The sequence below is a fragment of the Podarcis cretensis genome, assembly GCF_951804945.1.
Source record: "Podarcis cretensis genome assembly, chromosome: 16".
NCBI classification, from domain to species: Eukaryota; Metazoa; Chordata; class Lepidosauria; order Squamata; family Lacertidae; genus Podarcis; species Podarcis cretensis.
In genome coordinates, this window is record NC_137186.1 from 6,709,820 (window position 1) to 6,729,980 (window position 20,161).

The 20,161-nt window shown below is 43.5% G+C and overlaps 1 protein-coding gene and 2 long non-coding RNA genes across 3 annotated transcripts; all 3 read left to right on the plus strand.

Moving 5' to 3' along the window:
• The first annotated feature begins 1,874 nt into the window (after nucleotides 1-1,874).
• On the plus strand, nucleotides 1,875-3,172 carry LOC307205852. The gene is made up of 2 exons (XR_013834118.1): nucleotides 1,875-1,995; nucleotides 2,645-3,172. It is a non-coding gene; the product is annotated as an uncharacterized lncRNA (long non-coding RNA).
• Nucleotides 3,173-8,774: 5,602 nt separating this feature from the next.
• Nucleotides 8,775-10,626, plus strand: LOC307205872. Its single transcript, XR_013834141.1, has 2 exons — nucleotides 8,775-8,817; nucleotides 10,098-10,626. It is a non-coding gene; the product is annotated as an uncharacterized lncRNA (long non-coding RNA).
• Nucleotides 10,627-14,430: 3,804 nt separating this feature from the next.
• LOC307205196 (uncharacterized protein) lies at nucleotides 14,431-18,830 on the plus strand (the record flags this gene model as incomplete). Its single annotated transcript, XM_079957381.1, has 3 exons — nucleotides 14,431-14,438; nucleotides 17,305-17,359; nucleotides 17,908-18,830. 3 exons carry the CDS (start codon nucleotides 14,431-14,433, stop codon nucleotides 18,565-18,567), a joined length of 723 nt encoding a protein of 240 aa, XP_079813507.1. The 3' UTR covers nucleotides 18,568-18,830.
• Between the last annotated feature and the right edge of the window lie 1,331 nt (nucleotides 18,831-20,161).

The following is a 20,161-nucleotide window of genomic DNA, read 5'->3' on the forward strand; positions in this document are numbered from 1 at the left end:
ATATTAAGGACGCCATAGATATACAAACATTACAGCTTAAAACCAACATGAAATGTATGATTAAAGAATGCTACGCGTTGCATCAAGGAAAGGAATGCATAAACTGGCCTCTTCTGAGTCTCCGTTGGGAACTCACCTGAAGTCAGGCTAACATATCTTGAGAGAATTCTCTTTGAGCTGCCAACATCCTATTATGCAACACATGACATGCTTGGCAGAAAAAAAGAGTATCTTAGATCTTGTGCAACACAATACTAGGCAAACGTTTTAGTCCTACAATGCTGCACAACTCCCATGAGGCAGGAGAACAAGATTGGTCACCAAGAATAAGAAATATAGTGAACCAGTTTCATTGCAAAACCAGAGCTGTTAGACTACATCCTCAAGACCTGAAGCTCTCCTGAAATCTAAGGAACCAAAAGAATGAAGACAGAACATACCTTTTTCAGTGATAAAATTTGGTGTAGATGTTCGATCCAGTGAGTGAGTGAAGAACTCTTGAATGGTGGGTCTTTATATACACCTCTGTGAATCCTTCCACAAGCAATTATGCACCACCCAATGATGACGACGTCTTCATTAAAAGTCCTCTACCACACAATCATCTGGTGCGTGATTCTTGACTCTGTCCACATCCTTCATTTTTAAAGGCAGGCTATTAAAGCTATTTGGCAGTTCCAACACTGTAATTCCCAGTTCTGTCCAAAGGAGGCACTTATGGAATTGCTTTAAATCAATTATGTTGAGATGAACAGGAACCATATGTGTTTCTCTCTGAGATCTGGTGCCTAAGGGTATTAGCTTTTAGATTGTTGACCCACGGACACAACCTTTAGGGCATTCTTTCTGAGTACAACATGCAACATGTACACAGGCCAGACCCTTAAAGTTCATAGACATGGCTGACTTTGGTTTATTAATTTCAGTGCTACTACTCTAAGTAAAACTTTTGGATACAAGCCAATTACTTTTGCACGGCTCAGATGTCTGGTGCAAATTAGGCTGTGATATTCTTTCTGTGTGACAGAATCCTGAAAGACAGTCATCGGAGGCAGCCCAAATGTTTTACAGTAGTCTAGCACTTAATTTTTGCTGTAGTAAACATTTGTGAAAGCCACATATAATTTTTTTAAAAAATGGGACTGCTATTGTTCACCCTCCTGCTAAGCTAACCAAACAGTCACAATATGGTGGGAAATGCTATTCATGTTTGCTCATTGCTGATAAATATGTGTTATGAGGATCAAATAACGTCCCATGGATCCAAACGTCAGATCCTTTGAGCTGGGGCCGGGAGGTAGAGTCAGAAGATCCGACGGTATTTCCTGGTAAAAGAAGGTGTTGGATCACGATGAGAAACTCCCACGGCACCCATTCATCTCAGCGAAATTGTTTTTAAAAACAGTCCCATAACTGCCCCTTTAATCAGGGCTGAGAATTACAGTGTTTCCAGAATGCAGTTTTAATCATATACTTTAAAAGGTGTGTGTGTGTGTGTGTGTGTGCGTGCGCGCATATGTGAATACAGTCAGAGGTCATGCCCCAGATGACAGTGTGGGGCAGCATCAAGGCTTAATGCAGACCATGATCCACGGAACTTGTTATTTGATGATGGGTCAACAATCTAAAAAAAGCTAATACCCTTAGGCAGCAGATCTCAGAGAGAAAGACATATGCTGCCTGTTCATCTCAACATAATTGATTTAAAGCAATTCCATAAGTGCCCCCTTTGGACAGAAGAGGGAATTACAGTGTTGCAACTGCTAAATAGCTTTAATAGCCTGCCTTTAAAAATGAAGGATTTGGACAGAGTCAAGAATCACGCACCAGATGATTGTGTAGTAGAGGACTTTTAATGAAGACCTCGTCATCACTGGTTGGTGCATAACTGTTTGCAGGAGGATTCACAGAGGGGTATATAAAGGCCCACCAGCTAGGAGTTCTTCACACACTCACTGGATCCAACATCCACACCGAATTTTATCACTGAAAAAGGTACGTTCTGTCTTCATTCTTTTGGTTCCTTAGATTTCAGGAGAGCTTCAGGTCTTGAGGATGTAGTCTAACAGCTCTGGTTTTGCAATGAAACTGGTTCACTATATTCTTGGTGACCAATCCTGTTTTGCTACCTCATGGGAGTTGTGCATGGAGAAAAGTGTACTAATTAGATGCTAATTCTAATTCAAAACCTTCTTATCTCTTGGGTGCAAGGGATTGAAAATCTCACCCAGGTCTCTTGCAAATGCCATTTGTTACAAGACATGTCATTATTCATTCAAAGAGAAGTTGGGATCTTGCCTTTAGGCCTGAATTCTTTCAGCATTGTAGGACTAAAACGTTTGCCTAGTATTGTGTTGCACAAGATCTAAGATACTCTTTTTTTCTGCCAAGCATGTCATGTGTTGCATAATAGGATGTTGGCAGCTCAAAGAGAATTCTCTCAAGATATGTTAGCCTGACTTCAGGTGAGTTCCCAACGGAGACTCAGAAGAGGCCAGTTTATGCATTCCTTTCCTTGATGCAACGCGTAGCATTCTTTAATCATACATTTCATGTTGGTTTTAAGCTGTAATGTTTGTATATCTATGGCGTCCTTAATATTGTGTTGTGTTTGCTTAATGAGAAATCCCTTGAATCCTTTCAGCTCCGCCTTCCCTCTCCACCGCTAAGATGTCCTGCTGCTCCAATTGTTGCTGCTCTCCCTCCTGCTGCAAGTGCTGCTGCTGCCCCTGCTGCTGCTGCTGTCCTTGCTGTTGCTGCACTCCTTCCTGCTGCTGCTCTTCCCCCTGCTGCTGCAACTCTTGCGGCTGTGGTTCCTGTGGCTGTGGCTGTGGATCTTGCGGCTGTGGTTCCTGTTGCTGCTATCCTAAGCAAGGCTGCTGCTAAAGTGTTCAGTGAAGTGTTGAGAGCTGCTGCCTCCTCCATGCTGGCGGACTCCTTGGATTCATCTCTTCCTGTGCCTTAAGTTTATTCCTGCCTCCTTCTACAACCCTGGATTCTTCTCATCTCCTTCTTACTTTGCTTTGTTTTCCTTCAAGGAGGCATGCCAGTTGTCTTCTCTTTATCACCTTAGTTGTCTAGGGAGTCACTCTCCTTTCATCTCTTTGAATAACTCCTCTATGGAGGGAGGATAATATGTTCATATGTCCATTAATAAAGATTCTAAAGCACAGTAGAGTGTTCTTGTGTTCCTTTGCCTTGAGATGGGGAATGTGTCATAGATCCTGTGTAAGTCATCTGCTTTGCAAGCATCTCCAGCTAAAGGGCTGTTCGCCTAGAAAGGATCAGAAGCTGAGTTCTTGGGCAGCACATCTCCATCTCACATGCAATATTGGATAGGGGGCCATATCTCACTGGAAGGGCACATGCATGACACACATAACATCCCAGGTTCACTAGCTATTATCTCTCCTTGAATTAATGGGTGTAGTGAACACAAGGAAGAGCAAGGTCCTTTGTCTGAGTTCTGGGACAGATGCCCATCAAAGGCACCTGTCTGGTATGTAACAGCAGAGAATTCTAAAAATAGGTGCTGCCACACACAAAACCTGATTAAATCAGTGTGTGGTAGGGATTTCCTGATAGGTGCTATCTGCAGGTGGCACTGTCTCATAAGAGCCAACTCCTATGAAGCCCCCACAAGAAAATATTTTAGGGGGCTGGGCTCCCCCAAGTTGAGGGGCATTGCCATTCAAATGGTGTGTGTGCATTCATGTGGGTTGGGGCATATCTAGGCCTCCACAATATTTTATTCAAGTTGGCATCCCTGATCTTCCTCCTGCAAACCACATTGATTGATGACTATGAAAGGGAAGAGGTGAGAATTTAAACTGCATCATATTGAGTGCTACTTATGGATCCAGCCTAATATATTTTGATAATGTTGATGAAAGCAACTGTTTCGACCACCCCATCTCCTTTGAGATCTCTTCTCAAATTCCTCTGTTGCTTCGCTGATCGTTTCATTGCCCATAAGGTGAAGGAAGGAACCAGGGAATCATCTATATTGGACCTGGTCATCACCAATAGGCAGGAATTGATCTTTGAATTGGAAGTACTGGGGACCTTGGAAGGAAGTGATCATGTCCTCTTGGGTTTCATGATACACAGACAAGGGAAATCTGGATGTATTTTGGATATGTACTCTGGATTTAAGAGGGCTGATTTCAAAAAGATGGGAGTTTCTTAAAGCTTAAATACTGAAGGAACAAATGCAGACAACACCAAAAAGAAAGAAAAGTTGGAGGCATCTAAAGAAACCAGTGGGGCTGCATAGGTAGCTTATAGAAGAGATGAGATTTCAGAAGGGCATATCTGCTAAATGGAGGAAATGAGAAACATGAAGGATGGGTATGCACCAGTGGCTAACAGTTGCAAGATGGCCAGGCAAGCAAAAGCTCAGAATGATCTTGGTCTTGCAAGACAGAATGAAATAACAAAAGTGGTTTCATCAGCTATGTTTGAAGAACAAGAAACAGTATGTCCTCTGAGTGGAACTGTTGCCGGAGAGCGCTGACTTTTTCTAAACAACTACCCGTGAGTAGAACGGAAAATTGGATTCTTAAACGTCTTAATTTGGCACCGAAACGGGGAGGCTCTAAACAGGAAGTCCGCCTTCCCCTTTTGTAAATAGATTGAAGCAAAGAGCTTGTAAGCTAAAGTCTTGGAAAGTCCTCTGTAAAGGATTAAACTTCCATCGGCTAAAATCATTAAACCCCCCTTGGAAGCAGGAGAAGAGGAGAAGAGGGTGGAAAATTTGGATCGCGTAAGCCTGCAGGAGAGAGGGAAGAAAGTTAAATTACCACCGCTCTGAACCTGGAAACGGGCTGCTAGTAACACCGACGTTTTGGGAAAGTGATTTATTATTTCCTCCATTTAGCAGATATGCCTTTCTGAAATCTCATCTCATCTATAAGATACTTATGCAGCCCACTGAGGCCTCCTAATTTTCTTTCTTGTTGGAATTGTCTGGAACTTGTTGGTATTCTCTGCCTTTGTGCCTTCAATATTTCACCTTTAAGAAACTCCCATCCCTCTTGGACTCTCTTCTCTTTGAGTTTTTCTGGCCATGGGATCTCACCCATTTTCAGATACATCCAGATTTCCCATGTCTCTGTGCCATGAAACCCAAGAGAACATGATCACTTCCTTCCAAGGTCCCCAGTATTTCTAATTCAATGATGAATTCCTGCCAATTGGTAAGGACCAGGTCCATTAATGATGATCCCCTTATTGCTTCTTTCACCCTCTAGGCAATTAAATGATTAGTGAAGGAAAGTGAGGAATTTGTTGATGTAACATTCTTGGGAGTGACTGACTGTCAACTGTTATCCAACAGCCTCCTCTCACCCCAATTTAAGGCAAAGATGAACCAAGACTATAAGAGATGCTTTGTCATTTTATTAGTTGTCATGAAAGCAGGTAGATTCTACAACAGCAGAAACGTATCAGAGAGAGAGAAAAGAAAGAATCACACACATTGAGAGTGTCATGAAGGGACCATTCCTTGTTAGAGATGGCTCCTGGGCAAATGGCCGAGTGAATCTGGAAGATGAGTGCAAGGAGTCAACCAGCAGTCTTGAAGCCAGAGCTCCTGATGGTGGAATTATTCCTTGGGCTGTATGCTGTAGACTCCCTGTTTGCATTCAGAGCTTCCCTTGGGGTTCTTCAGCATTTGCATTGCTTGAGATAGCAGCATTTGGAACCACAGCAGGAAGACCCGCAGCACCCGGAACCACAGCAGGGGGAACAGCAGCAGCAGCAGGGGGAGCAGCAGCATTGCTTGTTAAGCAATGATGGAGTGCTAGCCTATTTGGATGCCTTCATAAAAATGATGGGCAGTATTTATCTAGATCCTTTACCGGAAGAGGCACTTGCCCAGAAGCTCATGAGCCTCAAACAGGGAAACCAGACTGTGCAAGAGTTTTGCGTGGATTTTCAGATGTACATCCAGCAACTGGGATGGGAGAGAATATCCCTGGTTACGTTATACAAGGCAGGTCTGAATGAGCAGATTCTGGATGAACTGGCTGGGATTCCCCTACAGATTATGCTGAAAGCAGATGGGGAAGCCTCCATGCAGCTAGGACAGAGATTGCAGGAGCACGCCAGGGTATGCTGAGGACAGGCAAGAGGACACGATCACTTCCTCCCATTTCCCCAGTACTTCCATTTCACAGATCAATTCCTGCCTATTGGTGAAGACCAGGTCCAATATAGATTATCTCCTTGCTGCTTCCTTCACCTTCTGGGCAATGAAATGATCAGTGAAGCAATGGAGGAATTTCTTGGGAACTATAGTCTTGGGAATGTTTGAGTTTCAACAGTTATCCAAAAGCCTCCTCTCACCGCAGTTTAAGGGAAAGATACACCAAACTATAAGAGATGCTTTATCATTTTATTAGTTGCCATGCAAGCAGGTAGATTCTACAACAGCAGAAGGTTTAGAAATGTAGCAGTGAGAGAAAAGAGAAAGAGTCAAACACATTGAAAGTGTCATGAAGGCACCATTTCAAATGCCTTGTTAGAGATGGCTCCTAGGAGAATAGCTGGACGATGAGTGCAAGGAGTCAACCAGCAGCCTTGAAGCCAGAGCTCCTGGTGGTGGAATTATTTCTTGGGCTGTGTGCTGTAGACTCCCTGTTTGCATTCAGAGCTTCCCTTGGGGTTCTTCAGCATTTGCATTGCTTAGGATAGCAGCATTTGGAACCACAGCAGGAAGATCCACAGCACCCGGAACCACAGGAGGGGGAGCAGCAACACTGCTTGCAACAACAGGAGGGGCAGCAACACTGCTTGCAACAGCCACAGCCGCAGCCACAGCAGGGGGAACTGCAGCACTGCTTGCAGCAGCAAGGGGAGCAGCCACACTGGCAACAGCAGGACATCTTGAGGAAGAGAAGGAAGCTTGAGCTGCAGGAAATCAAGGGATCACCAGTTAACAAAGTGCTACATCATCAGATGTGTTAAAGACACATTTTAGTGGTGTTTTGCATTAAGAGCTGCCTATTTCACATTGTTTGCCTCCTACTCGTGACACAGCTGAATTAACTTCCCTATATTAAACAAAGATTTGCCTGCTCTATATAGCATGGGAGAACCATATTCCACCTCAGTTGATATGAGAAAAAGTTTATATCTCTAGGGAAGTCACCACTGCAATAAGGAGTCCATTCGACAGCCCAGAGGCAGGGGAAATGGTCAGTCTGCAAAAATACAACTTATGAAAATGTAGCGTCCATCACGCAGATATGGTGAAGAGATAATTACATGATCCCATCAGATAAAACCCAAAGAACCTACAAGGAGTGATATTTAAAAAAGCATGGATCTATGTATTAAAATATGTCAGTTGAGATGCTGAATCCAAATTGTGAGACTGTTGGCTCCTCTGTGCATTTGATTCAGATGCATTTCACAAGACATTTCACAAAATCTGAAACACTAACAAAATCCAGTTTTGAGACTGTTAACAGATTGATTTTTCAAGACCAGAGTCACTGGAGTACCTGCTCTGAATTTTTGTTTCCCTGCAATGAAGAAGATAAGAAAAATGAATAAATATTTGGAAACAAGCTTACCTTTGTTGACTATAGTAATTGGTATGTGGATCCAGAGAGTGAATAAAGAACTCCAGGATTGTGGACCATTTATATGTCTCTGTGAACCTTTCCGCAAGCCGTGGGGCTCTACTCATCAATGAGAAGCTCTACATTAAACCTTGACGTTGGCCTCCACCACACATTATTAGCTGGTTGTGTGATCTGTGACTGTATTAACAACCTGTGACTGTATTCAGAAAGGGGCATTTATGGGATTAGTTTTAAAACAATTATGCTATGATGAATGGAAATAATGAGAGCTTCTCATTGAGATCCAGCACTTTTTTTTTTAGCCAGGAAAAATCCTCCAGTTCTTCTCAGTTCTACATCCTGCCTCAAGCTCAAAGCACCTGACGTTTGTATTCACGGGTCCTGGAATTTGATCCTCATAACACATATTTATAGGCAATGAGAAAAACGGAATAGCATGTGCCATCTTTTATTTTTCTTAAAAAAGTAACTGAGCAGCACAGTGAATGGTAGCAGTTGCACATGCTTTTATTTAATATGTAACTTTAACAAATGTTCATTAAACTAAGAAATTAATTACTAGATGAATACAAAACAGAACACCTCAGCGGAATTTTGACCTGACATCTGAACCATGCAAAAGCAATTGGCTTGCATCCAGCTGAGTTCTACTTAGAGTAGGCAAACCTAAGCTAGCCATTTCTATGGACTTTAATGGGCCTGCTCTGAGTGTGACTAGCAGTGGCTACTAATCAGTGACCTTAAAACAACTATCATCCTAAATCCTTGTTTTATTAAAATCACTTTATACATGTTGCATGCTGTACTAAGAAAGAGTGGCCTAAAAGTTGTGTCCACAGGTAAACAATCTGAATACTAAATCCCTTAGGCACCAGATCTTTCAGAGAAGCCCATATGATGCCTGTTCATCCAAACATATGTGATTTCAAGCAATCCCATAAGTGCCCCCTTTGGACAGAAGGGAGAATTAGAGTGTTACTACTGCAGAATAGCCTTAATCACCTGACTTTAAAAAGGAAGGATGTGGACACAGTCAAGGATCACGCACCAGATGATTGTGTGGTAGAGGCCCATATTAAGGTTTAATGAAGACCTTGTCATCATTGCGTGGTTCATAATTGCTTGCGGAAGGGTTCACAAAGGTGTATATAAAGGCCCACCATTCAGGAGTTCTTCACTCATTCACTGGATCCAACATCCACACCAATTCTGACAACTGAAAAAGGTATGTTCTGTGCCACTATTTCTTCATTCTTTTGGTCCCCTACATTTCAGGAAAGCTTGAGGTCTTGAGGATGTAGTCTAGCAGCTCTGGTTTTTTATGACAACTTGCTCACTATTTATCTTACTCTTGGTGACAAATCTTGGCCTCCTGCCACATGGGGAGCTGTGCATGAACAAAAGCATGATTTCTTTGATGCTAATTCAAATTCAGAAATTACTTCTCTCTTGGGCATGAGAGACTCAAGATCTCAGTCAGGTCTTCTGGATACACCATTTCTTGTAGAACATGTCTTTATACATTCACAGAGAAGCTAGGATCTTGCTTTCAGGCCTCAATTCTCTCAGCATTTTAGGATTAGAAATTTGCCTGCTATTGTCTTACAGAGAATCTAAAATAGTGTTGTTTTTCCTGACCAAGCATACATTTCATATTGATCTACAGCTATAATGGTTGAATATAATTCACCTGTCAAACATGTACGTTTGTGAGGAAACCAGCATGGCCTGTGGCTCCCGATGGAGAAGGAGGTGGTTCCTGAACAATCTGTTGTGCATTTCCTGAAATGGCACAGCACACCTGACACCTGAGCAAGAATCAAGGATCAATGCTCTAGATAAGCAGAAGGGTAGAGATGCATAGCCAAGACAATACTACATCCCAGCAGAAATGTGGGAATATTGCTAACCAAAATGTACTTTTAGGATCACTCAGAGGGAAACTTGATGTGGAAATCATGTCTTTTCTGGTCTCCTGAATGCTGAGCATCTTTCTACAGTGTTTTAATATGCCTGAGGACGTTGTACTTGCTTAATGGGAAATCCCTTGAATCCTTTCAGCTCCGCCTTCCCTCTCCACCACTAAGATGTCCTGCTGCTCCTCCATGACATTTCTTACAACACATGTCTTTATTGATTCAAAGAGAAGTTGGGATCTTGCCTTTAGGCCTGAATTCTTTCAGCATTGTAGGACTAAAACGTTTGCCTAGTATTGTGTTGCACAGTATCTAAAATAGTCTTTTTTCTGCCAAGCATGTCATCTGTTTCCTAATAGGACATTTGGGGCTCAGACAGAATCCTCTCAGATATGTTAGCCTGACTTCCAGTGAGTTCCCAAGGGAGACTCAGAAGAGGCCAGTTTATGCATTCCTTTCCTTGATGCAATGTGTAGCAAACTTTAAACATACATTTCATATTGGTCTTAAGCTGTAATGTTTGTATATCTATGGCATCCTTAATATTGTGGTGTGCTTGCTTAATGGGAAATCCCTTGAATCCTTTCAGCTCCGCCTTCCCTCTCCACCGCTAAGATGTCCTGCTGCTCCAATTGTTGCTGCTCTCCCAGCTGCTGCAAGTGCTGCTGCTGCCCCTGCTGCTGCTGCTGTCCTTGCTGTTGCTGCTCTCCTTCCTGCTGCTGCTGTTCCCCCTCCTGCTGCAACTCTTGCGGCTGTGGTTCCTGTGGCTGTGGCTGTGGATCTTGCGGCTGTGGTTCCTGTTGCTGCTATCCTAAGCAAGGCTGCTGCTGAAGAAGTTCAGTGAAGTGTTGAGAGCTGCTGCCTCCTCCATGCTGGCAGACTCCTTGGATTCATCTGTTCCTGTGCCTTAAGTTTATTCCTGCCTCCTTCTACAACCCTGGATTCTTCTCATCTCCTTCTTACTTTGCTTTGTTTTCCTTCAAGGAGGCATGCCAGTTGTCTTCTCCTTATCACCTTAGTTGTCTAGGGAGTCACTCTCCTTTCACCTCCTTGAATAACTCCTCTGTGAAAATAAAACCTTTCCCTGTGGCAATTAATAAAAATTCTAAAGCATGGTACATAGCCTTGTTGTGTTCCTTTGCCTTGAGATGCAGAATGCGGAATAAATCCCTGCAGAGAATACCAACAATTAAGAAAAGTTGGAGGCATCTAAAGAAACCAGTATGGATGTCCAAGTGTAAACAGATGAAATGAGATTCCAGAAGGGCATGCATGCTAAATGGAAGAAAATGGAAGGAATCATAATGGAAGGGTATACACAAGTAGTGAACAATTGCAAGATAAAGGTCAGGCAGGCTGAAGCTCAGAATGCACACAGTCTTATTAGAGAGGTCAAGAATTATAAAAGAGGCTTTTTTGGCTGTGTTTGAAGAAGAGGAAGGATGAGCAAGTAGTCGTTCCTGTGCATGGATAAGATGAAGAAAAGCTATTGGGTGGCAGAGGCAAAGCAGGACTGCTCAACACCTATGTTGCTCTCCTCCCCACCTAAAATTAAAGCTGTTCGCAACCTGAAAACACGATAAATGGAGCAAAGAGGGAGCTGCAGCCTCAGGTAGGAAAAGTGGTGGCAAGGGAACACTACTTTAAATGGATTCAAAATGGAAAGGCCTGATGAGCTGTGCCCAAGGTACTGAAGGAGCCTGCAGATATAACCGCAAAGCCTTTGTCCATAATTTTTGTGAATTCTTGGAGAAAACATGAGGTCCCTGCAGCCTGGAGAAGGGCAGATGCTGTTCCCATCTTCAAAAGGGGGGTGGGAGAGAAGAGAAGAAGACCCAGGTAACTACTGACTGGTCAGCTTGAGAGCAATACCAGGAAAAGTCCTAGAAAAGTCCTATTTAACATATAATTAAATAGTCGGACTGTGAACACTTAGGAAAGCATTCTATGATTAATCAAGTCCTCCTCACAGAGGGCACATGTTGCGGTGAGGACTGACCTCACTGTGTCTGTGGCTGGGAGTGATTGGATAGCCACAACAACCCGGTTGGTGGTCCCTTGTTGCTGGGCAGATCTGGCCAATGGGGAATTGGCCAGGGACTTTTATATACCGCTGCACGTTGCGTAGAGCTTTCTCTTTCACTTCGTGCACCAGATCACCCGCCCACCCTCCCTATATTTAGGGTCTTGCCATGACCTTGCTATGCCATTGGAGGTCATCTGCTGTTGGGGCAGGGTCCTGGTAGGAATTTTCGCATTTGATTGGTTGACTGGTGCCACTTGGGTTTCGTCTGCTGCATAGCCAATCGTCACAACTTTGTAAGGTTTGGAAGTTAGGCATTGGTTCAAGGTGGTCTGGAGGGGGGGTTGTAGCACCTATCCCCCTCCAATGCACAAAGGTATTCTGTTAGAGGAATCCAGGGATTCACCATGCTTTTGTCGACCCTTTTTTGGGGGTAGGGCCACACAAGACTCCCTGGGAGCATTTGGGGTGAACTTGAGTCTGATCCTGGACCATTGCTCCCCCACGATGTTTACCTGGTGGGGCCCAGTCATCAGTGCTGCCCTGCTGAGGTCAGATGCAGCTAGTCGGAAACCAATGCCTAAACAAACCACTCACTATCTGTAATCAATAAAGTTGTGGCCAAAATTATGCCAATAACCTAAAACTAAATTCCGTGTCAATTGTGTCTTTATTTATTGGGAAGCTCCTGGGGATCTTAACACGCAACTAAGATATCTCAAAAACAATTCATGCCAAATGAATCTCATTTCATTTTTTATTAGATTTACAGTGGTACCTAGTGTTAAGAACTTAATTCATTCTGGAGGTCCGTTCTTAACCTGAAACTGTTCTTAACCTGAAGCACCACTTTAACTAATGGGGCCTCCCTCTGCTGCCGCGTCACTGCTGCCCGATTTCTGTTCTCATCCTGAAGCAAAGTTCTTAACCCGAGGTACTATTTCTGGGTTAGCGGAGTCTGTAACCTGAAGCGTATGTAACCCGAGGTACAGTTGTATAAGCTTGGTGAATCAGGGGGATGCTGTGGTCATAGTCTGTCTTGATTTCAGTTAGGCTTTTGACAAAGTCCCTCATGGCAATTATAGTGCTTTAAGGACAGGCTGGAGAATCTGTGGCCAGCCATTCATAGAATTTAGTGTTGAAAAGGACCCCAAGGGAAGGCATGTAGCTTAGTGTTAGGAAAGCTATTTTGCAAACAGAAATTCTCAGGTGACAAAGCCCCCCCATTATATTTTCATGCAGAAGCTGGTAAAACGTGAGCTGGACCAAGTTACTTTATAATGGATTTGTAGCTAAAAAAATTAAATATAAAATAAATAAGAATGGATTTGTAGCTAGTTGACTGATCATATTTAAAGAGTCTCGCTAATGTTTCCAGAACATCCTGCAGAAAAAAAATGCAAGTGGAGTTCTGCAGAGTTCTGTCCTGGGCCTGTTGTTGTTCAACATCTTCACAAATGCCTTGGATGTAGAAAGTGAGGGGATGCTCATTCAAACTGGGAGGAGTAGCTAATGCTAAAAAAGTCAGAATCAGGACTCAAAATGCCCCTAACAGATTGGAGAACTGGGAGTCGGTGGAAAAAGACTGGAAAAAGTTTAAAGACTATTTACGGAAATATTGTAAAATTAATGAATGCTAGGAAAATGTTGGAATGAAGTTATATGGCTTTAGTAGAAATGTTATAAGGAATTAAGGGTAGATAGATTATCAATGTATTAAAGGGAAAAAATAAGGTTAGAATATGTTAAGATAAATTACAGGACAGAAAACAGAGGAAGATGGAAAGGAATTGCTGAAACAGTTAATCAAAGTGGAATGCAAAAAGGGAGGTGTGAGGAGGTTGCTGAAACAAGTGAATGAGAGACAAGATACTGAAAGTATTGGATGTGTTTTAAATTGTGTTTGTTTTGTTTTGTTAATTTAATATTTTAGTGTTAGTGTTATGTAGTGTTTTTGTTTTTGTATTGTATTGTTTAACTCTTTTTTTCCCTTTGTAGTCTTTAAAATGTCAATAAATATTATTTTTTTAAAAAAAACAGTTTGGAGAACTGGGCCCAAACTAACACAATTAATTTCCTGAAGCCAAACTTCGTTGATTTCTCTAACAACGTCAAAACTTGGGATGAGCATGAATTGTCCTTGAAAGTAATCACATGGTCAACACTGCCCAGATCAAAAGATGTGTCTACATTGGAACCCCATGGTTGTGTCACATTTATCACCCCTTCAATTCATCCTTAGAACCAACTTCTCCTTGGCATGTCATTGCCACATCCTTCCTTTGTGCTGGGACCCATAGATTGCAGCAAAATAGGGGGCAAGATTTTGTCCAGGATCTTGCCCATGCGATGGGCTCATGGGAAAAAGCTGTCCCATGATCCCTTACAATGGGGAAGGTAAAGCCTATGTGAGGCTGCTTCCAATAGAACTCAGGTCCTTTTTGCCTCAAGAGCTTCCTGCCCACCCACCCTCAGGTTAGAGCGTTCACTGAGCAATTTTGGGTCACTGGTTGACAGGGGCAGAAAAGATTCCACACCCCCTCTCAACTAGGCACTTGGTTGACTACCCCCCCCCCCCCCCGCCTTTCTCTCAGTGAAATTATGGCCTGCCTTTGTTCATGGGAAAATGTTGTTTGCCTGGTTGGAATCTGCACCCTTGTCACTCAGTGATACCTTGCTTGCTTGACTTGCACCACAGCAAGGTTCAACACTGGCTGACTCCCATGGAATGGGTTTGGGGTGGTCCAAACCTGGTGGGCCCATTTCATCAACATGAGGTTTTTGTGGAATGATTAATAGATCCTGGCCCAAATTACATTCCTACCCTTGCCCTGCCTGTCTCACGGTCCAGTCTATGGGTGATTGAAGTCCCAGCTGACGACATTGGGACCGGGGCAAGATGACGGGGTGAGAGCAGGAATGAGAGTCCAGAAGCCAGGGGTCTGAGGGTCAGGAAGCAAGGAGTCACGAAGTCAAGGGTCTGAAGGTCGAGAAGCAAGGAGTCACAAAGTTAAGGGTCCGAGGGTTGAGAAGCAAGGAGTCACAAAGTCGAGGGTCCGAGGGTCAAGAAGTAAGGAGCCAAACACAGCAAGGCAGGAAATGTGTTGCTGTGGCAAAGAGCCGAAGGGAAATGCTGACTTTATATCCGTTCCTGGCTCTTGCCACCAGGTGCAGTGAGTTACCAAGTGGCCTCACCTGTGCGGCCCCACCTTGCATCTTCAGAACAAACTTAGGAAGGCCCCAGTCCTGCAAAGCCCTGCTGGTCACAGGGCCTGGCTCCTGCACGCACTCCTGACAGTCTGCTGCTGTCAATAAAGATCTGGCCTGATTTTATTCCATCACTGTTGCACAAGTCTGGCTATTTGCTACTCTCATGAGTGATATAATGCACCTGCCCACGTCGCGATTCAAAACCAGAATTGAATTGATCTTGGAGACCAACGGAAGTCAACCTAGGAATGTGAACATGGGCAGAAGTCAGTCTCTTGGTTGCACCTCAGCAAAAACACCGTTGGAGACTTTCTGAGTCAAACAAAGCAGTAGATGGTCATAATGAAAAGTTAAAACCAGAGCACTGAACTGTGCCAAGGGAAAAAGCAGCAACTGGGAGTACTGAAGCAATGCTGGAATGAGCATTTTTTTAATCCACTTGAGCCTATGGATTTGTCTTCCACCAAATCGAGCTCCCAAATATTCATGAAGGGAAGCCCAGCATAGAACATGTCCAAATTTGAGTCCCTCTAATCATGTGCTTTCTTAAAACTTTTTTATTTTATTTTGACGAAGTAATAATCATAAATAAATAAGAATAAAAATATGTACCCCACCACTGAGACCATTCCATTGTAACTATCAAACATCTCAAATTTCAATACCACTTGTGATGGTTTGACCCCTTTCCATTTTAACAATACAAATTCAACAAACACCCTCCATATCAAGTTAATTTATCATTAATAGCTATATCCCAGACCTCTATATACCATTCTTCCATTTTTTATTCTGCTTGCTCTTTCCACTTCCTAGCTATAATAATTTGTGCAGCTGTCAGTAAATTTGTGAGCAAGTCCTTCATAGCCTACGTATCTTCCACCCCATTGTAAATTGTTAATAATGCTACCTCTGGATTTTTGGTCAGCTTTAACCCAGTGATTTCTGTTATCTCCTTAAACACCCTTTGCCAAAACAATTGTACATATTTACACCCCCACCACATGTGAACATAATTCCCTGTTTCCTTGCATCCCCTCCAACATAACACTGAATATTACTTGTTTATTTGATTTAATCATGTGCTTTTAAAAGCCATGCGCTGGATCGCAAAATCCCTTCCTAATTGCTCAACCCATGTCCAGTCTTACAATGGTTACATTCTCTCTCTCTTATTTGTTTTAAGTGAGACATGCCATTCCCGTGTGTTCAGCTGTTCATTAAATTTATTACTGTGAAACAGATGACCCCTGGAGACAACTGGTGAGAAGTCAGGAGGTTTTTCATTAATAAAACCCTTAGGCTCTTGACCATTGTGAGGAACACGTGTGATGTTCCTACATTAATCCATCTCATCGCAAATATTTGTAAAGCTATTAGATACATGCTACAATTGCAAAGTAGAAGAATAGTGATCTGGGTCCACCATACTTTATGACATACAAAAAACACTTTATTAGTTTGTTTGTTGCATGTATGTTGTTGTTTAGTCATTTAGTCGTGTCCGACTCTTCGTGACCCCATGGACCAGAGCACGCCAGGCACTCCTGTCTTCCACTGCCTCCTGCAGTCTGGTCAGACTCATGTTGGTCGCTTTGAGAACACTGTCCAACCATCTCGTCCTCTGTCATCCCCTTCTCCTTGTGCCCTCCATCTTTCCCAACATCAGGGTCTTTTCCAGGGAGTCTTCTCTTCTCACGAGGTGGCCAAAGTATTGGAGCCTCAGCTTCAGGACCTGTCCTTCCAGTGAGCACTCAGGGCTGATTTCCTTCAGAATGGATAGGTTTGATCTTCTTGCAGTCCATGGGATTCTCAAGAGTCTCCTCCAGCACCAGAATTCAAAAGCATCCATTCTTCGGCGATCAGCCTTCTTTATGGTCCAGCTCTCACTTCCATTCATCACTACTGGGAAAACCATAGCTTTAACTATACGGACCTTTGTTGGCAAGGTGATGTCTCTGCTTTTTAAGATGCTGTCTAGAATGCATGTATATCCCACCCTTTTCTTCAAGGAGCTCAAGGTGTCCTGCATGGTTCTTTCATTCCTCAGTTAGTTCAGGCTGAGAGGCAGTGATTGGCCCAAGGTCAAGCCAGCAAGCTTCATAACCAAATGGGGAACTTAACCCTGGTTTATCAGGTCGTGGTCTGATATTCAATATCCACAGGTGCCTTATATGTGCCATGTGTAATACAAAGAAAGAAAAATATAGATAACTAGCGTGATAAAAAGATTTCTGTGCTCCCCAGCAGCAAGTCTGAAATCCTTAGGCACTATATCACGGGAGGAAATTCACCTGATCTCCATTCATCTCAATGTAATTCATTTTGAAGCACTGCTGTGAGAACTGAAGGGTAGGAATTAAAGATTTGCTACTGGGAAATAGCTTTAATTACATACAGTTTAAAATGAAGGATGTGAACACAGTCAAAGATGACACACTGGATGTCGGTGTGACAGAGGCCAACTGCTGAACTTTAATGAAAGCCTAGTCATTCTTCTTAAGTAGAGCCTCACTCATTGAGGAAGGATGCACCGAGATGTATAAAAAGTCCCACCATCCAGGAGAGATTCATTCACTCACTGGATCCAACATCCGTACCAACACCTGCTGAAGAAGGTGAGTCTCATAGCAAGGTTTGTTTAGTATTGAGGTTTCCTTGATTGCAGGAGAACTAAGATCTTGAGCAGCACTCCAATAATCCTGGTTGCTCAAAGGCTTACACTATTGGTTTTATTGACCCTGGTTCTCTTCCCACATAATGTGGGAAATAGCCCAGGGTATAACCAGGCAAAAATCCAGATTCTGTGCTTCCACATTGGTTCTCAAGAAGAAGGCTTTACCTCAGTGTTTCCTGGCCTTGGGTCTCCAACTGCTTTTGGACTACAAATCCCAACACCCCTAGCTAGCAAGCCCAGTGATCAGGGATGATGGGAATTGCTGACCAAAAACAACTGGGGACCCAAGGCTGGGAAACACTGCTCTAGATGGATAGCCATGGAGACATCAGATCAAAACCTTGGACAATGGCAGCCAACAATATCCAATCCCTTAACCAACATAGACAGGGCGCTTCATAATATAGTCTCAAATCTGGCAGAGAGAAACCACCTCTTTCTTTCAGCATATGAGGAATTTGATGTGTCTGACTGGTTCATTTCTTTCAGTTGCACCTCCCTTCCCCATTGCAAAGATGTCGTGCTGCTGCCCCTGCTGTTGCCACCAGTGCTGCTGCTGCCCTTGCTGCTGCCACCACTGCTGCTGCTCCCCCTGCTGTTGCCACCACTGCTGCTGCTCCCCCTCCTGCTGCCAGCATTGCTGCTGCCACCAGTGCTGCTGTCCCCATTGCGGATCCCCCTGCTGCTGCCACCAGTGCTGCTGCTCCCCTTGCTGTTGCCAGCAGCACTGCTGCTGCCCCTGCTGCTGCCAGCATTGCTGCTGCCAGCATTGCTGCTGCCCCTGCTGTGGCTGCCCTTGCTGCTGCTGCTGCCCTTGCTGCTGCCACCAGTGCTGCTGCCACCCTTGCTGTTGCGGGCACTGTTGCTTCTACACCTGCCACCCCTCCCCTGCTGCTGTGGACACTGATGCTGCCCCTGATGTTGATGCAGGCAGAGCTGCCGCCCCTCCTGCTGAAGCTGCTGCCGATACCCAAGATGCAGAGACCAGTACGCCTGGTGCCACTGCTCTTGCAGTCAGTGCCACTGCTCCCCCTGCTCCCCCTGCTCCCCCTGCCCGTCCTGCTGCGGTTCCACGTGCTCCTCTGGATTCCTTCCGTGACAACCCAAGTCGCTCCCCGATGGAATGCAAGTGCTGAAGAAACCCAGTGAAAGGCATCGCCGCCGCCACTACCACAAGCAATGGATTCTCAGACCACTCCCTTCACTCACCTTGCTGAGCTCAGCGCTGCAACCTATGTACCTTCCTCCTTTATTGTTGTCCACCCCTCTTGTTGTCTCTTTGACTATCAGGCATTTCCAGTGGTGTCACTGGGGGCTGTCTCATTTCCCCCTCTTCTGTTCTTTTCCTAACTCCTCTATTGCTGTAGAATCTCCTTGCCTGCATGACAAATAATAAAGCAACAAATCACTAACGCAGGATCTTCACTTACTACTTTTTACTTAAAGAGAGAGAACGAGAGATTGTGCAAATGTGTGTGTTCATGTGCATGAGAGAGAGAGAGAGAGAGAGAGAGAGAGAGAGAGAGAGAGAGAGAGAGAGAATGAGCCAAGCTCCATAATCAGGTTGGAGTGACTCCATCTAGCAAGGTCACTATTCATTTATTTCTCTCGCAAGGAATCATATACTGCTCAAACACAATAGGCAGCTTAACAAAAATGCAATTCATTTATTTCTCTCGCAAGGAATCATATACTGCTCAAACACAATAGGCAGCTTAACAAAAATGCAATGCAAAAAAATAATCAATTTTTAAAAATATCCTTTATTTAATTATAAGAATACATACAGCTGATTTGTTGTTTTTAAGAAATCACAGTACTTTACAATGACAGTACTTAAAAAACTATACAGTAAAAACCATACAAAAAAAGTTATATTTGGAAATGAGGTAACTATTGTGGTAAGATGTACAGTGGTACCTCGGGTTACAGATGCTTCAGGTTACAGATGTTTCAGGTTACAGACTCCGCTAACCCAGAAATAGTACCTCAGGTTAAGAACTTTGCTTCAGGATGAGAACAGAAATCACGCGGCGGCAGCAGCAGCGGGAGGCCCCATTAGCTAAAGTGGTACCTCAAGTTAAGAACAGTTTCAGGTTAAGAACAGACCTCCAGAACGAATGAAGTTCTTAACCTGAGGTACCACTGTATTCTTAACTGCCTGCATAGAATAGAAAAGTTTTCCAGCAAGCATTTAAAAGTTGACACAGAAGGCACCTGCTGAATCTATACTGGCAGAGTGCTCCACAGACCTGGGGCAATGACACTGAAGGCGCCATTTCTTATAGTTGTCGAATGAGCGTCACCAACTCAGGTGAAATCAAACTTAGGTGAAAATATCTGCTAGGGGCATGTGTGCACTGAGCAGCCCAAAGGAACATATATCACCCCACCAATTCTTTGCAACTGATGTCAACAGATTAACCTGAACTTTAAATATTTCTAAATATATATTTGATTTTGCAAATGAAAACAGCAAACAATATCCTCCAGAACTGTGAGTCCTCTCTTTTTGGCTTGCTATTTTGTCAGGACAAAATGGCCAACCAGAGAGGAAAATCTGGACTAGGAAATATAGCTCCTGAAACAGCAAAGATGCAAGCAGTTAATGTCAAAGTACAAAATCTTTTTGCCTGCTTACTTGTAGAATGGCAAAAAGCCTTTGACATTATTAAAGATCGATAATAATAATAAAAATAACTCAGAAGACACAAGCAATAGAAATAACTGCAAATGAAGCTAT